General features: G+C 38.2%; 1 protein-coding gene across 1 annotated transcript; it reads right to left on the reverse strand.

The window, feature by feature from the left end:
* Positions 1-5,332: 5,332 nt before the first annotated feature.
* Positions 5,333-14,838, reverse strand: LOC139114701 (monocarboxylate transporter 13-like). The gene is made up of 4 exons (XM_070676570.1): positions 14,439-14,838; positions 8,883-9,026; positions 7,088-8,035; positions 5,333-6,381 (listed from the first exon to the last, which is right to left on the reverse strand). Exons 1-4 carry the CDS (start codon positions 14,626-14,628, stop codon positions 6,248-6,250), a joined length of 1,416 nt encoding a protein of 471 aa, XP_070532671.1. The 5' UTR covers positions 14,629-14,838; the 3' UTR covers positions 5,333-6,247.
* Between the last annotated feature and the right edge of the window lie 4,099 nt (positions 14,839-18,937).

Genomic DNA, 18,937 nt, shown 5'->3' on the forward strand with positions numbered 1-18,937 from the left:
TCCTTTGAAATTAATTGTATTGTACCTTGAAATAGCTTAACTACGTGAAAAAAAACTTTTTTCTTTCAGTGGCTGCTATACCAACAACGAGCTGTGACTACGCCGTGGTACTTTTGGCCATGGCATATCGATCGATCTCACTCGGGTCATGCAAGGGTCATCAAAACACATCTGTAGCGGTAACCCTTGACCTGAGCGCGATCGATACGTCTTGCATAGTACCGCTGCGTAATCACAGCTAACACATGTCTTTTAGTAGACACAATCGCATGCAAAACATCAGTTAAACATCATAGAGTACACAATGTATTGTTTCAACATATGAGAATTTGGCTTTTTTATTTTAATCAGTTGATGACAAGAAGCAGCAAATATTTTGTAACAGTATTGAAGAGAGGCACTGTATATGAAAGTCTCCCCTTTTCCTTAACCTAATCAGCCCCTTGTCTTTCATTTCAAGCTTCATCTCGCCATATTACCTATTGTTGCATTTTTTTCAGGATGTAAAAAGTTGGATTTAACTGAAAATCTAAGAGTTGTTATAGAAGCTGGTGGTACAGATAACGAAGAAGATGAGTGTACAGGTAGCTGTCTAGAAACAAGCTTTAGGACCTCAGTTCATCTTTAATGTAGATTTAAACTTCCAAGGGTCAGTAACTGAATTTTGATAATATTTCTGTATTTTTGTTTTGAATTAATCTAAGCTTTGGTAGCATGCTATGATCAACTAAATGTTGCCGGAGAATAAGCTTTCACAGACGTGTAGTCTCCCTTATTTAAATTAAAGCTGAAAGCGACAGACCATTCTGAGTAAAAATGTCCACTCTGAATTACTGATTTTTCGGTAATTTTCATTCTGAATTTTCTGTCACTTTCTGCTTCAATTTTTCATCCCCCCTTGCAATTGATGAAGGAGACTTCACGTCTTGAAAGCTTATGCCCTTGTAACATTTAGTTGATCATAGCCTGCAGTACCAATAGGGAAGAGGAAAGTCGAACATTGGTTTTAAAGTGATGTCAGTTTACAATCAGTGACTACTTTTGATTTTACTTTATTCTTAGTAATGAATGATATTTTATCATTATTCATCAAAATCTAGGATTTTCAACCGACATTCTTTCCGCTCTTCAGAAGTTCAGAAGATTTTGATGCCCTGATTTCACTAAGTGGTTTCAAGAAATATCCCCGGACTCTTAAAAATGAAATAATCATTAATTCATTGGACACAAAAGAGAAATACAAAGGTGACACGCTTAAATCCATTGAAATCACCTATATTTGACAGATTCTTGTGAAAATCTCTTATTATCATTAACATTTTTTTCAATTTCTGTTAACTATATGAACAGAATGAGTTAACTTTTTGCGACATTAAATCCATTGCGTAACGAACACGATTGGGACTAATTTGGGAGAATTGGATCTTATAATAGTTCATATTTATCAAATTGTTAGGTGCCCTGTAGCTTAAAGTTTGAATGTTACAAATTACCTGTGAAAAGAAGTGCATTGCAAAAAAAAATGGAAAAGTAGATGACCGTACATTTGCTGATTAAACAAACATAAGTATATGATTATCCCAAATTAGTTCCAATCATGTTAATGGCAAACATGTATCACAGGTTCATTGGACTGCGCATGTACGAGGTGATCGGGTCATCTGCATATCTAATCAACATCAGTCTCTTCTTGTGTCCTTTAAAATAGAAAGGTGACACATATATCTAAATGAACATGGACTTTCTTTGATCAATCCCTACCATTCTATACACAGTCAAATTTGCCCTTATCCAGTTAAAAATATGATTTTTTTATCCATCCTACCTGCAACGAAGTTATTTTATTGTCATTGTTATAAGTACAGCCACATCTGAAAAATGACGTCAGATTTAGAATAATCTTAAAAACTACCCGACGGACAAACTGGATTGTATCACCAATGGAACTGCCAGATCTGTATCATAGTTTTATGCCAAGGTCGATTTGAGTTTGCTGAGGCTGCTTCCATTAATGATTCAAAAGAAGGAAAAATATAACAAAATGGCCGACTCGCGACCATTTACCTTGGTATTGCATCAATTTAGCAGCGATAACACCTCATCTGGTGAAAACTACTAACAAGTGTTCATATAGCCTTGGAAGTGTTATTTTCTTTGAAATACATCGATCACTAGTCTTTGTCTTTCGTGCTATACTTTGACATGACGAAAGTGGGTACATATTGATTGACATATGCAAGTATTATTTCCTGCTGTAGATTATATGAATTTATAATTATCTGTTCTGTCTTATCTTTCCAACAGGCTTTATGGTACCCTTACTAAAACATCTGGAATTCATACCAACGGAGTTACATGACGATTTTCTTACTGACTGTTTCTCGATGTTTCTGCGAGACGCACATGCTGTAGACGGAGTTCCTACTTTGCGTCTGGATAATGCTGTGTTCAAATTGCAAAAGTAGCGTGTTGATGTAGGTGAAATAAAAGTTACAACAACTTGTGTGGATAGAAACACACTGTGAACCATACTATTGAAATGGAGACACATATGTTAACAATTAATACAATTAAGGGACAAAGTCGCCCATTTTTCATGAATTTGTTTGATATGATATACTTCTTATATTATTTGACATGTTGAAAGACACTGAATGAATGGATGACCATGCAAATATTCAACCCGGTTGTAGACAAATTAAATGAAACCAGCGCGAAAATGAATTAATGGTCATGACCATTAATTCATTTTCATGATGGTTTCATATATCGCGTCTAAAACCGGGGTTGAATATATTCATGGTAACCCATTCATTCAGTACCTTTCAATATGTCAAACATATAAGTAGTATCTCGTATCAAACAAAATTCATGAAAAATGGGCGACTTTGTCCCTTTAATTGAAGGAGAGACACACATGTTAACAATCAATACAATTAAGATAGAATTGAATCAGACATTGCAAAGAAGTTGAAGAAAAAAACATTTACGGTGGTGGTATCTCTTCTCATACAAAGAAAAGGCTTTCAATCAGATTGAAGCAGTGTCGCGGAAGATATAGCCATCGAGAAGTATTGAAATTTGGTCAAAACACAATCAGAGAGAAAACACTATGAGGAAGGAATGTGGCACTATGTTTAAACTCAGACAATAATGACCACTGACACTTTGTCTAGTTTATAAATCTTTATGCGACCTCACATGAATCATGATCTTCAATAAGGGAGGTAGACTTTTCAGCTGCAGCTAAAAAGTATACTTCTGTTAGAAAAACTGTCAGAATAATAGCCTTTGATGACCCATGTCCTAACCTAACATAGACTTACAGAGCTGTATATTTTGTATTTACAGAGCACGGTGTAGCACTTTTTTAAAACTAGTCTCCAAATGCCACCCGTTGAAGCACACAGAAACACACAGTACGCGTATTGCATAACCAATCATCACCAATCTCTATACACTGATTGTAGCGTGTCGTGGATAATTCTGACGGAGCTTGAGAGTCTCTGAGTCGCTGACCGCGCGCCCCCACCAATTACGTATATAAAGGGCCTATATATATACTGTTCACTTTCCTGCTTTTCGACTATTCCCTTGGAAAACGAAAGATTTACCGTGACCCGGCTATTTCTAAAGTACGATTCACGTGTCTAACTTTCAATTTCCCTTTGACATTAACTCTTCATTTGTTCATACACCATGACTTGACAAAAGCCACTATTTTACAGAATGGGTAATGGCAATAGGTATTGCATTGAATGGTGACATGACCATTGTACATATATATCCCAGCATACTTTGCATCGACAAACAACGTTTTCAATCATCGGCTCCCAAATAAGTGATGCGATTTACTGTACCGAGACTCACGCAAACCTTTCAACAACATTAAACACCAGCAGAGATGTGATAGAGTAGCAGTACCCTGTTAAAAGCCGAAGAGGTGGTATTGCTTAAATTATAAAGTTGGATTTCATTCATAGATTTCATTCGCCAGATGGAGAAAAGATTTGATACTCAAGGAACGAGCGTACTCGTTAGAAGTGACAAAAAAAGAAACTGAGAGATAAATGAAATAGAAGAGAGATAGGAAAGATATATGGAAAGAAAGTAAGAGAAAGAAAGCAAGAAACAACGAACTAACAAACGAATGGATTGATGACTAATCGAGCGAATGAAATGATTTAAAGCGTTTTCAGTAAAACTACATTAGTATCGACACTTGATAGTAGATATAGGAGACAACACAATGTTAAGAAAGGGAATATAATACGTTGTAAATTATGCACAAAGAGGGCGGTAGAAGAAGAATATCGCTCTATTTTAGAGTGCCCAGTGTATACTAAACCAATATCAAACAGATGACCTTTGGGAGCCAAATTTCCATAATTTTGTGAACTTACGAGCACATCCAAATCTGACAAACTACTTAGTCGTTGTACTTTCATGTACAAAGTTTTCAACTATGGAATAATATCCATCACGTAGCACGCTAATCTGAGATCTTATTCTATGGACCCGATGGATATTTTAATACATGTTTTATAATGATATTTTATTTTTTCTGTGTATGAATGTATATTCTCGAAAATACCAGTGTTTTTGTCACAGCTCTCTTTATGTAAATTCCGCATGCATATTAAACTGAGAAAATAATGAATCAAATGATAACTTTGGAAGTAACATTATTGTTTACTTTTTGATAAGACAATAGACACAGTAACGCTCGCTCATGTATTTTGGGTTTTGCTGAGCAAGCATGGTCGAAATTTGACTACATAAAGGGAAAATACTATCTCTGTATAAATATGGAATGATATACGTCATTAATCAATACTGTAAATTAAATAAATGTGATTATTATTCTAGGAGATGTTAAAGTAGTCTAAGAAAGACATACTGCTATCGTCAAAATATACTTCCTAGTGAAAATTACTCTCAATACGATCAAATTTTGTTGCTTTATTATGATTAAAAACTTTTGATTGAGGTTGAGCTGAGGGTTTTGATGTCGATAGATCTCAGGGTATCTGCCATATCGACTCCGAGACTTGCACAGATCAACCCAGATACGTTATATTGACGTTCCTGACTTCCGATTAACATTCGACCTTTGACCCTCCCACATACGCTACTATGGATGGAAACTACGTAATTGCAGACCGGTCCGGGAAGCAATAAAGCCAATTGCGCATATAAACAGAGGAGTATTTACAAGCAAATTTACTATTCTCAGGTTTTTTCAATTATAATATAGACAGGTAGTTTTAACCTCTCACAACCATCCTCCGAACACGAGTAGCAAAGTAACACCTACCGCCAACCCCAACGCCCTCTAGCCCTATTGCTCGCCAAAAAATTTCAATAACTACTCGCAGGTGATAATGCAGTATCAACTACTTGCCCGCCAAAATCAACCATGTTGCCTACGGTTACAACAAGTAAACGAAGATAGATAGATAGATAGATAGATAGATAGATAGATAGATCGATAGATAGATAGATAGATAGATAGATAGATAGATAGACAGATAGACAGATAGATAGATAGATAGATAGATAGATAGATAGATAGATAGATAGATAGATAGATAGATAGATAGATAGATAGATAGATAAACAACAGACAGACCAAACAACCAACCAATTAATCAATTAATCAATCAATCAATAAGTAAGTCAATAAATAAATAGATCAATAAATGAATTTCCATTCCTGCAGATAGTATCATGATTTATCTATATAGCTGTTAACTTCTGACAGTGTCAGCCGGGGGAAATTAAATTCGTACTAACAAATCATTGATCTGATTCGAAGTTCCTGCCAAATAACGACGCATCGCTTTGAAACGTTAGAACTTGAAGTGATGACTCTTTCGGCATTGCCTATTGTGAATAAAAGTAACTAACGATTTGAGGTTATTGGTTTGTGGAAGTGTTTGAACTTATGGATTTAGCCCAATCTTGATAAATATGACAGTACGACTGGACATTTCTAAAGTTGCTGCGTACGTGTTCAGAAAATCTGTAATGGACAAATGATTGGCCCGAGCTCATTTTTTAAAATTAAATCATCATATAATTTTAGTAGTCGCAGGTTTCGAACGAAACTGCATATGAATAAAGAACGATTTTCAAAGTAAACGTATTATTTATTTCGTGTCTGTGTTGTGTTGTCCATGGAGACTGTCTTATCCTGACCGAAGGAGGTTATCGTTCCAGTTCGTTTGAAAATTGCAAAACATATTTAAGACGCGTGTCGCGAAGTCCTGTATGTATCAAAACCATAGTAAAGTAACACTGTAACAGCGGCCAGGATGTCAAGTGTGCCCACCATTATGAAACAGTAATTGTAGTTGGAGGATATATCGAACAGCCATCCTGCAAGGGAAAAGTATGATATGACTTTAAGATTCCAAACACACATTTAACCATACAACTTATATACTAATTTTGCATTTGTGTTCTGACATGATATGATATGATATATATATATATATATTATTATATATATATATTAACACAATTACTTCAAGTACAAAGTAATAATATCTATTACTTAAGTTTCATGCATCTTTCCTGCAATCTTCAGACAGAAGAAGTGAAAGGAATCTTAGGTCAACACTGCTGTAGCATCGAATACTGTAATTTCTCACGAGGACATCTGTATACTTCGACACACACACACACACACACACACACACACACACACACACACACCCACACAACACATATATCTATATATCTATATCTATCTATCTATCTATCTATCTATCTATCTATCTATCTATCTATCTATCTATATAATATATATATATATATATATATATATATATATATATATATATATATATATATATATATATATATATATATATATAAATATATGAATAACTCGAGTCCTATACTGACAGACACTTAACATGCGGTGTTCCTGCACTGAGCACTGTACTCTCGTGTAAAATATATATTCATGTCGACGATCCCCCTCCCTTCTCTCTCTCTCTCTCTCTCTCTCTCTCTCTCTCTCTCTCTCTCTCTCTCTCTCTCTCTCTGAAAAAGAGTGATACAGTAGCCGTCATCGTACCTGCAATAGGCGGTCCAAGAATATCACCCAGACCGATAGCTAGAAAAACCCATCCAAGAGAAGTGGCCAGATTTTGCACGCCGAGCCCCTCTCTTAAACAAATGGGAATGACAGAAAAGTATACTCCTACACTGTATCCAAACACAACGAACAAGACGGCGAATACAGGAAAGCTGTCACCTATTGGAACCAGCAGGAGTGACATTCCAGCGAAGAACAGATGACTACTGAACATCAACAGGGGAGGAAATTTTCCACAATCAACCATACTTCCATGGATTATCTTCCCAGCTAGTGAACACACTCCGATTATGGTAAATAGAAACGACGCTTGTAATCTTGTCACGCCCACAGAAACAACCTTTGCTACCAGATACACCAAAGCAGCCATGTAACCGATCGCAACAATAAAATTAGTAAACCACATGACAAGGAGAAAGGGATGCGATCTAAATAACTTAATGCCGGAACCACGGAGAAAATTAGAAAACCTTTTATGTCTGTGTACGGATGACTTCTTTCCCATACTTTCATCTGAAGAAGCCATGTTCTTGTCAAGAATCTTTACTTCCGACGCTTTTTCCGGGTTAGTAACGTGCACTTCGCCAGTGTCTATAAATTTTGAGGCTTCAAAATCGTCACTCGATGCATCGCATTCCGGAGAACTTACTGACGTGGGCTGTTCATATGGTGCCATGTCTTGCAGTCGATCGTCTGGCGCCCTCATCAGGCACCCACAGACAACAGTGTGCATATTCATCGCTGCTATGATAAGCATCGCTCCCTTCCATCTATATTTGTCGATTAAAACCTGGTATAGTGGAGGAAACACCATGATGCCGATTGAAGAACCGGCGGATGCTATTCCGTTGATGACAGTGTGGTATTTATGAAAATATCTACTGATAATCACAACGCTTGGTCCGTAAGCTAGCCCAGTTCCCGAACCTGAATATATGAAACAAATACAATTTTAAGATTAAATTTTAATTCTAATCCAAAATTTATGTCAAACAATACTTTCTATTTTAGAAGTATTAAAAATGCCCTTTTTAGCCTGGACATTACTTATGATGATTGCCGCACTCTTCGAATTTGTTAGGAATGGCAAATATGAGATATGGGCAAATTGCAACGAAATCGGCAATATAGGATTTTAGGGCTATTTTTATGATTTATAACTACTCATCCGATAGCTTTGAACATTGATGTACTGGTTCGTAGGAATGACCTTAATGTGATGCGTGCGCATTGCTTGAAATCTGACACGAATTATTTTTAAGACTATTTTTGTGATTTTTCAGCCAAAAGTCATATTCTTCAAAACGATTGCCTGACATCTTTGGAAATTGTAATGCAAGCATCTTGTAATAACCAAGTTCAGATGTCTTCAAATTGTGATGAAAGGAAGTCTGCAATGTGTACAAGACTTGTACTGAACCAGCACATTATGGCTTATAGAATTTTAACAAATTTCACTCATTTTCAAGCTTGTGTTACAGACTGTATGGGCGCGATAGTGTTATTGGCGCACTTTTTTCTCCTTCTCACCGTTTGAAAGATAGATAAAGCACTAAAACTTTTAACGGCAACTATTGAGAAGTGGTATAGCCAAGCAAAATTGTCATACGCAAAACACGCCTTGTCATTGCAGTACTCATCTAGTAACGGGGGGGGGGGGGGGGCATATTCAGAAAAAAATAACAGAATTATGATGCTTTGTACATAGTGTAAACTGTCATAAATAAATGTAAAGTAAAAAAACAGAATAAAATGCCCACTGGTGTGTGATCACCTGTTATTAATCCGAAGGAGATGTACATTATTTCCACCCTGGAGGCAAAAGTACTAATAATTATCCCGCCACTCGACAGCAGTCCACCGCCGATCACAACCGGTCTTATTCCAAATTTGTTGACAAGGACGCCTACAAAGGGTCCTTTATGGAGGGAGAAAAAAGAAGGCATTATTATTACATAGCGTTTATCTTATCTCTGCCTATCTTGGCTGAGAAAATCTTGCCATGCGAGGTTCATACAGATTCATGATGGTGCAATCACAGCACAGTGCATCCACTATTTTTGTAAATTCTGAACAAAGGAGGAAATAGTAAACAAGTGATTTGAACTATCAAATAGAGGAAATGCAGCTCTCAATAGAAACCAATTTTATGGAGGATGCCCACCTTGCTTATTAAATGTTAAGCACGGGAATATGCAGGAGGTGTCCTCATGCTGACATTTTTTGACAAATGACACTTCCATCTAATATTCGTATTTTAACAGAGAAAGGTAGACAATGCTAACCGCTGAAAAAGCATTGACAACAACTGCGTGCCGTGAGTTCATTAAAGTACTTCATACTGTGACCCCACTGCGATATATCCCCTTTTTCATTAACATTAAACAATAAATGACACCATCTGCAATAACTAAGATAACATCTCTGGGCTCTCACCGTCCTAGCCAGTGCCACAGAGGAACATAGACAGAGTGGCAACGCTTGCATGCCTTTTGTTCCATGGTCGTCTCGGTAGACTTTTGGCTTTTTATATTAAAATGAGCTTCAAAGGTGTTAAACTTTTTGGAGGCTTTGTTTGTGGTTGATAATTACACGAGATTATGCGAAAAATACGACGAGATGGCATCGTACTGCCAGTCGCGTAGCAACCATAGTTACTTTGTGAGCTCTCAGGCCAGAAACACTGCTTCACGCCAATCAAAACATAACACGCCATTAGTTTCATAAACATGTCCTTCCTTGACGCACGTGTAAAAGACGGTATGACTGACCGTAAATCATTGAGTAAAACCAGACAGTATCGATAAAAGACTTTCAAATTTGGTTCAAACACACTCATTATATATTCATAAAAATATGAGAGGAATTTTTAAAACGGTAAAACTCACTTTCCTGAAGCTCAAAACACTCCCGTTTTCGCCAGCACGTCAATTCCGCTCAGCACCACACGACAACAACAACAAAAACTTTGCCGAACATACTTTCGCTTAACAATTGGCGAAAATCCGAAAATTACCGAAGGATGCATGGTCGGCACTATTCGGAAAAGAGAGGCGAGAGCAACCTGAGGCGAGGCGAACATGGATGGGTTACGTAACCGCTTCACGCCTTAAACAATGCCCGTTGCCACTCTGTCCATGTTCCTCTGTGCCAGTGCTATACTGACTGAACGTGCATTGTTGTCTTTATCACAGACAAATAGAAGAAACAGACTGGCAACGCAGCATGGCTTTTGTTCTATGGTCGTCTCGGTAGACTATGGCCTTTTCATATTAAAATGAGCTTCACAGGTGTTAGATTTTTTTGAGACCTTTGTTCGTGGTTGATAATTGCACGAGATTATGCAAAAAGTACGACAAGATGGCATCGTGCTGCCAGTCGCGTAGCAACCAGACAGTATCGATAGAAGATTTTCAAATTTGGTTGAAACACACTCATTATATATTCATAAAAATGTGAGAGGAATTTTTAAAATGGTAAAACTCACTTTCCCGAAGCTCAAAACTTTCCCGTTTTCGCCAGCACGCCGATTCCACTCAGCACCACATGACAACAATAACACAAACTTTGCTGAACATACTTTCGCTTAAAAATTGGCGAAAATCCGGAAACTACCGAAGGGTGCATGGTCGGCACTCTTCGGAAAAGCGAGGCGAGAGCTACCTGAGGCGAGGCGAACATGGATGACTTACGTAACCGCTTCACGCCTTGAACAATACCCGTTGCGAGTCTGTTTCTATTTGTCTATGTTTTTATATAAGTGTGTTGTGATGTTTTGATTTACAGTTTTTATCTTTTATGTGTTTGTTTTCTATATTCTCCTAAAGTGCCTGTAAATTGGTTTTATGTAAGTTGGTTTACCTTAAATAAATAAATAAATACATATTATCCCTGTCTACTCGAAAAGTATTACTCTTTTCAAATAATCACAACATTTCCTCTTGCTTGAAAAACTTGTCTTTCATATTTTTAACTATTTCCATAAATTATTCTGAGCCCGATGAACTGGAAGACTTTGTCGCAAACAAAAAGCCTAAAAAAAACCTAAACCGTGCTTTACCATTTAATAGGTATTATACACTGTGACTACTCTCCGAGAAATATCATCGTCCAGGCAAGTGATGTCGAAACGCCCGCAATCTGTGGTTATACCTACACTATCTCAGGCGTAATTAAGTTCGGGGATGAAAAACATTCCACTTACTTGTATGAAATCGCGATCTCAATACCAGCGTTTTTTATGGAAGATGTTACAAACAAATCTTTTGTAGCGAAAACATTTCTAGCTGGATAAAAATCAGAACTCCCATTAACTGAACTAGAAAAGTTCCTGCTAGAAATCGGTTCCTTGGCTCGCCTGACACAGCTTGCCGTATTATCATCATTGAAATATACGTTGAGAGGTTTGTAAAAACGGCTTGGAAGAGTTTACAAGATTACATCAAAGTCCCTCCACACACGAGGGACGGTGATTACACGAGAGAATCGTTGTGCACAGGGGTGTATGGAATTTATGCATTGTGGGTATTTCTAAAATAATTGAACTTCGGACTTGTCATTGTGCCACTGTTGCTAGCTGTAGCACCGAGCATTTGAATCTACTGCCGAACTGTCGAGTGTTAGTCATACTCCATTACGTTGTAATTTTTGCAATGTTGTGTCAGTTTGGTAGGAACATCAATACGTACTATTAGGGCTTTCAAAAAACTATAACAGACATAAACTATGGAGTCTCGACTTGCCTACTGTTATCGTGTTAGATAACGCCCACTAAGATACATATTAATATCATATCTTACTGACAACATTGGCGACATACTGTGTGTTTTACCTCGTCCAAAGAGGTAAACTTAGGCATCGTGCACAAACGCTTCCGGGGAGGGGAATTCAAGAATGAGATATTTGGCATTTTTGACCAAAAACAGCTACAACTGTCACAAAAATACAATATTGCACGTTTTGTCACGATATGAACATACAATTTGTACTCAAACAAAATTTACCCATGGGAACATGCATACCAAGTTTAAAAGCAATCAGACGAGCGATTTCAGAGGAAATTTTTTTTGACAACAATATGGGAAAAATTGCCCTAAAAATACAACTATGAAAATTTCACCACAATTTGAAGACACTCACCTGAGGTTACCTATGGGTACATGCATACCAAGTTTCAAAGCAATCAGAATAGTTAATTCAGAGAAAATGAATTTTTTTACTCAAGTGCGAAAAATTGCCCTGAAAATACAAATATGAAAATTTCACCACATGTACAATGTTTTTAAGAAATCCAGCAGAGGTCAACGCTAGGATCAAGAATATTAAGTATCAAAGCAATCAAACAAAACTTTGGGAGAAAATGATTTTTTGACAAAAAATTGGAAAAATTGCCCCAAAATACAAACATGAAAATATAACCACAATTTGAACAAATCTAACATACGTCCACCCTAGGATAATGCATACCAAGTTTCAAAGCAACGGGGCAAGCAGTAAGGAAAAAATTCCCCCCCCCCCAAAAAAAAAACAAAAACAAAAAACAAACAAACAAACAAACTGCAAAATTTCACCACAATTTGAACAAATCTAACTAAAGTCACCATAAAGAACCTGCATACCAAGTTTCAACCAAACCTGGCCAGTGTTTATAGAGTTTTAGCAATTTGCTGGATTTTCCCTTTTTATCTCATTTTGATATTTTTTGACACTGGCATGTTCACTTGAACAAATTCATATCTCCACCCGTGGGTGCACCTGTACACCAAATACTAATATGGCAGGGCTTCGGTTTTGGACTTGTTGATGTGGACGGAGATACATCTGCACATACATACATACATACATACATACATACATACATACATACATACATACATACATACATACATACATACATACATACATACATACATACATACAGACAGACAGACATACATCATCATCCATCCATCCATCCATCCATCCATCCATCCATCCATCCATCCATCCATCCATCCATCCATCCATCCATCCATCCATCCATCCATCCATCAGTGTTTTCTCTGCATGTTCATTGAAAGGGGCACTTTCTGCCCCATTCATCAAAATTAGGGGGCAGACTTGACATTTCAGGGGGCAGTCACTTTTGATGTGAATTTTGCCTTCCTATGAAGCGCTTCCTATAGATATCATTACGGTCGTCACCCAGTTCAGTTGCGTCGTCTATGTCGTATGCAGCACAATATGCATAAACATCGACATGATGACGTTTGTCAGCTTTTGATGTGCTCGGCTACTGTCTATCTTCTGTCTAATTGTCACCTACAAGTTTCCCCGACTCAGGATTTGACATACATGTTCCCTCGGATACGATTCGGTCCGAATTTAGGGGGCTTAAATCCATGAAAATATGCACCGATCCCCGTGCGCCGATCAAACGATAGTGTTGCATTGCTATACACGTGCCTACACAATGCTAAAGCTCGAATTTTCCCAACTTCCATCATTGATACACACAGTTCGCTGTACTATGCGATTTGGTCACCCTCATATATCAATATATGTGGACATCTTTGCTTGCTGTGTTCTGTGCGCGATTTTCGCGCAGTCAGTGACTTTTTCAGGGCAGACAATGATTCGAAATGCGCAATTTGCGCAATCGCGCAGTCGAGAGAAAACCCTGATACATACATACATACAGAGAGAAAGAAAGAAAGAAAGAAAGACAGAAAGAAAGAAAGACAGACAGACAGACAGACGCCACCGACTTACCACTGTTACCATATAAGCTCTCTTTGGTATATGTACATATTTAATATCCCATTGTGAGCTAAAAATGGTGGGAGATGGAGGAGGGGGGCTGGAGGAATCGCGATCATGGTTGGCAGGGGGACTCGAAATTTCAGAATTTCTGTTGATATTCCTCCTACTTCCCAGGTTGGAAATAATGGCGGCTCCGTAAGGTAGTATTCTTCGCGGAACAAGAGTATACATAACGCAGATCTTTGCGGACCAAGTGTTCGCTCTAATTGTGCATTTTTATTATAAGTGCGTTATCGTATTTGACAAATGCTCAGAATTAGTATATACGTATATTGTCGTATATCAAACATTTTGTCCGGTGCAAAGTCCCCTCCCCCTTCAGTCACAGTATTTCTTCTGGTCCCCTGATATTGTACCACATTTTTCAAGTCGAACTTCAATTGTCTTGTCCCCTCCACAGACCGTTATGAACGCTACCTGGTGACCTTAGTTAACTTCAATGTGAAATGTACACAAACCAAGTAATAAAGCATTCAATACCAGTCAAACATTTATCAAAAAGAATGACATGCTTCGCGGAACTACTTACCGATCAGGAACGTTGTACCTATGCCTATGCCGTTTATTAAGCTTGTTTTGGTGGCGCTGTCCTTGAAATAATCAATGTATTCTATGTAGAAGACATTCATAGACAGAATGAAGCCTAGTGTCATCAGCTGAACGACGAAGCTGCATATGGCTATCGTGAAACCGCAGAATGTGAGTTCTTCTTTCCCCATTCTGACGACCGGACACGGCTGTATAATGTATGACGAGGATACACAGGTGTGCAGTTCACTTAAGGCTGACTGGCCTGTATTAGACAATGGACGTCTCGTATGTGCTTACCAAGTGCTAGTAGTCCTGTTTCAAAATGACCTACATTACACGTCCTACACACATGTACTGCATGCTCTGATTGGTTAATCCGCTTCTCTAAGGTCTACTTTCGGAGCTGTCATTGGAGGGACCTCATGTGTTAGGTCTCATTATTATGTATTATTCAATTTACAGCTTCCTGATTGGTTAATGTGTAGGTCCGGTCCTCCAGTGTTCACTGCCTCATTATACAGTGTCCCACGTACTTCCTGGCTACCGCTGAAGTGATACGTTATTCCACAGGCGGCCCATACACTATTGATAGGCTTATTATTGAGTTTTTCTCAGTTTTCTCTGTCACTGTCAGTCCCTCTCCTTTTCTTCATGCTCTGACTGATCGTAGTAAATAAAATAAATGACTATATAGCCTAACCTATAGCCTCTTGACTCTTTATTTATTTTACACCCCATTACAAGGACGTTTATCTCTCATATACACATCTTGTAATTAATTAGTCAACACAACTAATTATGCTAATCCGTGGGCTTATCAAGGGTTGGTCAACATTGCAAAGATAGAGATGTAAATGAAAAAGGCCAATTTTAGTAACCTTTCCTATCTTGCGCGATGTTGACCAACCCGTAAAATCCCTGATAAGTCCACGGATTAGCATAATTAGTTGTGTTGACTAATTAATTACAACATGTGTGTATGAGAGATATACGTCCTTGCAATGGGGTGTAAAATAAATTTAGAGTCACAGAGGCTAGGTTAGGTTATATAACCATTATTTTATTTACTCCGATCAGTCAGAGCATGAAGAAAAGGAGAAAAAATGATAGAGAAAACAGTGAGGAAAAACTCAGTAATAGTATTTGAGCCGCCTGTTGTTATTCGTGATGTTCACGGATCGGCCGAAAGTTACAACGAAAAATGCCCAACAAACCTTCATGCGTTAAATTTCCATGCTTGCAAGAACGTCCAGACACTGGGATTCGCGTCGCGTCTCTGAAGGGCGCGCGCGTGTCCCAACATAGGGGATAGCCTATGTGTCCGTCCCCAGGGGTGGGTAGGTGTTTTGTTGTATTGCTAATAAAGGTTTATTCTACCAAACTTTGGTGTTTTGGTCTTGCACTGTCCTTGACAATCTTGCGTAAACGTTTTATCAGCATGCTGCATCTATTATCTGACCAGTTTGAGTGCCTAATTCGCCAAAGCAAGCAAGGTGGTAATTTAGTCTATTATCTGATGAGTTTGAGTGCCTAGTTTGCCAAAGTAAGCAAGGGTAAATTACTAATCTGTTGACGCTGTCACCGGATTATCACCGGATTAACTTTGACAAAGTCAACAACGAGCGCAACAGTACATACCTTGCTGGTGCGCTCGTTGTTGACTTTGTCAAAGTTAATCCGGTGATAATCCGGTGACAGCGTCCACAGATTAGTAATTTACCCTTGCTTACTTTGGCAAATTAGGCATTCAAACTGGTCAGATAATAGATGCAGCATGCTGATAAAACGTTTACGCAAGATTGTCAAGGGCAGTGCAAGACCAAACACCAAAGTTTGGTAGAATAAACCTTTATTAGCGATACAACAAAACACCTACCCACCCCTGGGGACGGACACATATGGTTCCAACAGCGAAGAACGCGAATCGCAGGGTCTCTGCCAGACTAGTTCTCCCCCTCAGTACTTTCAAATTCTGTCCTGTCAGATATCCCAGTGAAAACCCAGTCATGATATCCATCCAAATTAAACATGTTATATGGTTCGATACTGGCTATGAGCTGTTATGTCTACATTTTGTTGTGGCTTTAAATTTTATTTTGTTGGTCTCACCTTTTTCAACCGTCATGAGACGACCGATGATAATCTAGCAGGGTACATCAGGATTTGAAAGGTCTTTACTACTTCTGTACGTTTTGTAAATTTTACAAATACATGTATTGGTATTGAACTTTTCTAAGTTTAGGGAGGAGGATACTGTTAGAGAGGAGGATACTCAAATTCATCATGGTTGGCAGGGGGAAGATTACTTGAAATTTCAGAGTTTCCGATGAAATTTGACAGACCCCCCCCCCACGTCGTAAATAATGACGGCTCCCCAAGTGTGGAAAGTACGTATTTCTAAGGGCGTTTGTGCGCCTGGTTTTGCTTGTACCGTGGTCTATTCAAATTCCGGGTTAACCATTTGCCTGTCGCTCTGATTCTTGACAAGGCAGAAACTAACTTCAGATCCAAGTAAATAACTGTGCCCTTGAGAAAAGTAGATGAAGAGCCATTTTCCAATTTTTTTTTCTTTTGTTCTTTGTCGACTTTTCATTTCTCCCTATTGATACACAGCTTACATATAGGCCTACATACTTATGCATATACATAGCTTTGCAGTACATTATCTTATGAAATGCACGTGAAGGACGATAAATAGAAAGTCATACCATCAAACTAACCACACTAAATTATTCTCACATTTTTTACTGCTGACTTGCCTACGTCATCGCTTTTAAAGACAATCCATTACTTTCCTCCACTCACAATTTTACAATGTAATGCTTGTGTCATAATCTTCCAAATTGGCGCACAGAATAGTAATATTTCACGCTCACAATACATTAGCGTTCTGGGACGCAAGTGATCAAGCTGACTCGGACGTTTCTTTTGTTTGGACTCTAACAATGCTGGCGCCACGAAATACCAGCACAGTATCGACAACATGCTCTCGCTCATTTACACATTTGAAAGACTTACCCAGTAACTTATTTTTCTCATGGAGGTATTCTGCGTACTACCCCCATGTTCTATCGTGTTTCAACCAATCGCAATATTGAGCCGTTGTTGTCATTTTAATGAATTCATGGCGTGGGTTTGAAACAAAAGAATTGTAGCAAGCGACGTACGGGCAAGTGATAATTTCTATTTTTGTAATCTTTTCTAATGTCGGTAAATCAAAATATTGTCTTATTACATTCTTTATGGCGTCGGCAGCCGACATAGCCAAGATACTGTATAAATGGACACACTAACTCAGAGGACTTGCATCATGGAGTTACGTCCATGCTTGCGTCGAGTTTCTTTCAAGTTCGCACCAATGACATATATTACCGTCGACAGTTTTCATAGCTAAGACCAGTTTTTGTCTATCATGAAGGCGTTGTTTACCATGTCTTGATTGTCAGCTTGTTGTTGTATTTTTATGTTCTTTGAATAGTATACCCTGCGATTTGGGTAGGTAATAATAAATGATAAAGAATATTTATAATGCGCCTAATCTCAAAAGGGAGCTCTAGGCGCAGGACAAAATACACTACTTTCTGAAAAAATATGTCTTGAGGGCATGGCGGAATGAAATATTTGAATCCATATGGCGTATGGCGTAGGTTGACAGGCAGACTGTTCCAAGTTTTCGGTCCTGAGTGGGAAAATGACCTTTCACCAAAGGATTTTGTGGCAACACGCGGTACACGGGGTACCATATAGACTATTGCCAATGCCGCGACAATGGCACCGTGACAGCACCATGTGATCACACGAAGGATCTGAAAATAACCAAAGATGTTTGTTACAGAATAAAGTTCCTTTCTGAAATGTAAAATGTTAAAACCATCTTCATTTTCGGGGTTATAATAGATACGCTACCAATATTGTTTCACTATCGATTCAGCGTAATAACGACTTTTCTCAGAATAAACAATTTATCCTTACAAAATAAAGTGGGTTTCGTGTACAGCGTTAATCATAGAAGTGTGCATGTCATAGTGTCGTTTGTAGAATGAATCTTTTTTGCCTTGATGAGTGTGAAATGGTGACGTGAAAGACGTCACGGTAACATCACCATCTCCCCCCCTCTCTCTCTCTCTCTCTCTCTCTCTCTCTCTCTCTCTCTCTCTCTCTCTCTCTCTCTCTCTCTCTCTCTCTCTCTCTCTGCTATTGCCCAGTACCCCTAGTATTAAAGCTTTACATAAAGGCTATTAAAATAAAAAAAATATAGTTTGAAATCTCCTTTTTTGCAATTCAAATTAGAACATCGCAAACGGACAGCCTATACGATGATACGAAACAAGCGTAAATCTGGGAAAAGTGATTATGCTGCCTGGTCGTATAAACAAAATTACGACTCAATATAGGATAAGAGGCATGAACAAAGTGTTTCACTTATACCTTATCGATATTGAGTTTTGTCACTGTAAGTCGGAACAACACATATCCAATGGTCACAACGTCTATTAG

This window comes from Ptychodera flava, chromosome 16 (genome assembly GCF_041260155.1).
Source record: "Ptychodera flava strain L36383 chromosome 16, AS_Pfla_20210202, whole genome shotgun sequence".
Taxonomy (NCBI): Eukaryota; Metazoa; Hemichordata; class Enteropneusta; family Ptychoderidae; genus Ptychodera; species Ptychodera flava.

Excerpts from the sequence above, each read along its gene's own strand:
- LOC139114701 (XM_070676570.1), bottom strand. The coding sequence starts at position 14,628 with ATGGGGAAAGAAGAACTCACATTCTGCGGTTTCACGATAGCCATATGC. Across the intron at positions 8,036-8,882 it reads CTCCTTCGGATTAATAACAG|GTTCGGGAACTGGGCTAGCT; the intron begins GTGATCACACAC and ends TCATATATTCAG. Across the intron at positions 6,382-7,087 it reads TCTTGGACCGCCTATTGCAG|GATGGCTGTTCGATATATCC; the intron begins GTACGATGACGG and ends TTTCCCTTGCAG.